Source organism: Gastrolobium bilobum, unplaced genomic scaffold, assembly GCF_033153095.1.
Source record: "Gastrolobium bilobum isolate Gb01-03AN ecotype WA unplaced genomic scaffold, APGP_CSIRO_Gbil_v1 utg341, whole genome shotgun sequence".
NCBI classification, from domain to species: Eukaryota; Viridiplantae; Streptophyta; class Magnoliopsida; order Fabales; family Fabaceae; genus Gastrolobium; species Gastrolobium bilobum.
The window spans coordinates 513,624-516,846 of record NW_026899046.1 but is presented as its reverse complement, the minus strand read 5'-3'; the positions used below and the strand labels follow the sequence as shown (position 1 = coordinate 516,846).

Sequence of the window (3,223 nt, the reverse complement as noted above, 5' to 3'; positions counted from 1 at the left end):
TATTTTCAATAATAGAGCTTAATAATTAATCGTTCCTTGTAAGGCCCATTCCGTTCATTTAGCTCGCAATAAACCAATTAGTTCGCCGGGTAAAAAAACATTCGATGTTCCTTCTCAGAAGAAAAGGAGCTTTATAGGCAGAAAAGTAGCTACAATACTAAATACGCGTTATCAACGACAAAAAATGTTTGCTTTATTTCAGTTTGCGCAATCTTAACACATATATTGCTAACCCTCAGCGGTGATGAAATTTGAATTGTATTGATGTATATCTGGCCAAAGTAAGGATACTGGATGCATATTTTTTTTTTTTTTTAAATATTCCAATCGATTCATTGTTTCGCAACTAATTTGATCCGGGACAGGTTCAGATTAAGGCTTTAAACCCTTTCCAAAAGTGATACTGGAGAGATTCGAACACATACTCTCACCCCACCTACTTAGATCCCATACGCCAACTAAGCTACTACCGTATGTACATGCATAATTGTGAGAAAGAGGTTTATTACCAAGTATTTTGTTAAAAGTCTGCATCCATCTTAAGTTATCCATTCGCACAAATCTTTGCCCATTTTTATATGATTATTGTATTATTATTTTTTACCATTTATCATTGATATATTGTTTTTTCTCATATAATTCATGAAAGTAGGCGCTGCAATACTTGCAAACATTCCGGCCGCTTGAGTTTATATACAGGAATAGATAAAAGGAGTAAACGCATATTAATTAATTAAGTTTTGGACATATATAATATGCTAATTTAATTAAGTTGGAAGGAGAAAATTATTGTATTGAAATCAAGTCACACATGACATGATAAGCAAACGTAGATATAAAGATAAGGCAGATCCTCGAGGCCTTCACATTGTTCATGAAACAGCCTCTGTTATCATGCAAATATCACACAAGGAATTCACTGGCTTCCACGCTTTTCTCGTGCTCTTTTGCATCTTCTACATCTTTTTTCTCTTCTAGTTGTTGATTCACGTCATCAACAACACCGTTGGCAGCCACTGGGATTGGGAACACTTCACAAGTCCCCAATGGGTTCACAACAACAATGTTTTTCATTGGCTCTAATGCTTTCTCATTTTCCTCTTTCACAAACTGTTTTTTAACGCCACCATTCCTGTAAATAGCATATAGCACCATCTGAACTAGCCCCAGAGCAAAACCCAACACATTTGGGAGCTGCATAAAATGGGACAAAAAAAAAAAGCGTTAATAGCTGATTATTAATTGATAATGTTGCTTTCTTATTAAACCAACTCAATGTAAAAGATACTTACAGCAATGCATATGTCCTTCAGCAAGAGACCATATGCAAACCACATTGTGGCACTCAATGTCAGGAAAAATGACAAATTTATTGGCATAAATTGTACACTCTTTGTTCGAATAACCTGTGCCTGCATAGTGACACATAACAGGCAAATGATGTACTTAAGTCCCATATTGGTTAGAATGAAGTAAGTAATGATCATGGGACCTATAAATCCAATCCTAAAGATTTGATTGTTGGCTACTTAGAAGCATTGAAGAATTTTTACTCACCACAATGCTTAGAGGTGCTGCAAAGACACTCACTGCAATTGAGACACAAATCCATCCAAGGACTTGCACACGGAGGGAACCATGTAGAGCAAAATATGTGGTGCAGAAGATAAGGGTGATGGAGACCACGTTCATCGCCACAAATAGTTTAATGGTTAACATCTGCAATTAATTAAAAGTTTAGTATAAACTTTCATGACAAATGTGATATATGTATCAACATATAGTTGGGGTTCATATATATATACCCTGGCATCCTTAGGAGCATAGATTATGTACATGATAATGTAGATAATCTCTATGAAACATCCAGCTGAGTTAATTGTAAGAAGGAGAAAAGCATCTTTTTTGACAAAAGCGTAGTATAACCAAAGCACACAACTGAATAATGCCACCAAGTAAGGCAATGATTGGAAACCTTCAGTTGATTTCTTTTTGTATATTTTGTAAAACGTTGGCCTGCAATTCAGGAAAGGAAAAACACGGTGTTATGTTTATTGATTAAAATTTAAATAGGTCTTACATTCATTAATTAAATGGAAGTCTAACAATTAATTGGTATATATAATATACTTACAGCGGAGCCAAGAACACCATGAAGGAAATGATGTTACCTAGATATCAAAAGGAGACATTGTTAATTTGTTTGCTTTAGAAAAATTACAAGTGGTTATGATTAGAATAGATTATTGTATTAACTATTAAGAGTTAAAACACGGTGCACCAAAAATGTAGTGAGCAACTAAACGGTGCTACCTCAGTTGGCAGTAAGGAGCAAAGTAAGTGGAAAGAATCGGTTCAATCACTACATGCTACTTTTGGGAGAGATTTAAATAATTTTATCTTTGATCCATCTCGCACTCTGATTTATCTCGTAGTCGGCTCAAAGAATCGAAGCTTGTGGGAATATCAGAGGGAGCCGACACGTCTCAAAAAGATAATTAGAATTGTATTAACTCAAAAAAAAAATAAAAAAAAATGTAGAGAGCAGCTAGAATTCACTATGCTTCATGTCTGAACAACTATGAAGTGGGAATTTGTGATCAACCTAGAACTCAACTATAATTTATAGGAATAGTTCCAAAAGAAGGAAAAGAGGGGAAAAAAAAGAGAAAATTTTCAGCAACTGAAAGATAGCTATGATGATGACCATTGTGTGTTACCTAGTAAGCCAAAAGTAAAAGCCAAAGGGTTGTTGATAGCCATCCTCTCTCTTCTTTTCCTCTTTAGATTATAAGCAAAAGCACAAGGTTTGAGGGTTGCTGAGGAAACCTTATAGCTGGGTTTCTTCCAAATCAACCCCTCAATCTCGTGCAGGCACTGAATGAGGATGTGTTAGCAACTGATGCTATTTATACACAAGCGGACATATAGAGAGAGAAGGAAAAGAAAGAAAGAAATAGTACAGAGAAAATAAAGCACCTAAAAAAAGAAAAAGATAGCACAAAGTACATATTGTTATTATGGGTGGAGAGGGGGGTTGCCTATACTGCGTAATGAAGTCATTCACGATTCATGAGGGATTAATTTTTTTTAGTAGGTAGCGTAGTACAATACCATTTGCCTTGCCAAATCAGGAATAGAGAAAATTGAGATCTATGTAAAAATTTTAAATGCATCCAATACAAGATATAACACGTAGCATACGAATGGTTGTGTATCATAT

At 35.1% G+C, this 3,223-nt stretch overlaps 1 protein-coding gene across 1 annotated transcript; it reads right to left on the bottom strand.

The window, feature by feature from the left end:
• Positions 1 to 903: 903 nt before the first annotated feature.
• LOC133286517 (bidirectional sugar transporter N3-like) lies at positions 904 to 2,763 on the bottom strand. The gene is made up of 6 exons (XM_061483938.1): positions 2,721 to 2,763; positions 2,135 to 2,171; positions 1,806 to 2,016; positions 1,558 to 1,719; positions 1,293 to 1,412; positions 904 to 1,194 (listed from the first exon to the last, which is right to left on the bottom strand). The coding sequence occupies exons 1-6, from the start codon at positions 2,761 to 2,763 to the stop codon at positions 904 to 906; spliced, it is 864 nt and encodes a 287-aa protein (XP_061339922.1).
• Positions 2,764 to 3,223: the final 460 nt, after the last annotated feature.

Excerpts from the sequence above, each read along its gene's own strand:
- LOC133286517 (XM_061483938.1), bottom strand. The coding sequence starts at position 2,763 with ATGGCTATCAACAACCCTTTGGCTTTTACTTTTGGCTTACTAG. Across the intron at positions 1,720-1,805 it reads ATGCTCCTAAGGATGCCAGG|ATGTTAACCATTAAACTATT; the intron begins GTATATATATAT and ends AATTAATTGCAG. Across the intron at positions 1,413-1,557 it reads CAGCACCTCTAAGCATTGTG|GCACAGGTTATTCGAACAAA; the intron begins GTGAGTAAAAAT and ends GTCACTATGCAG.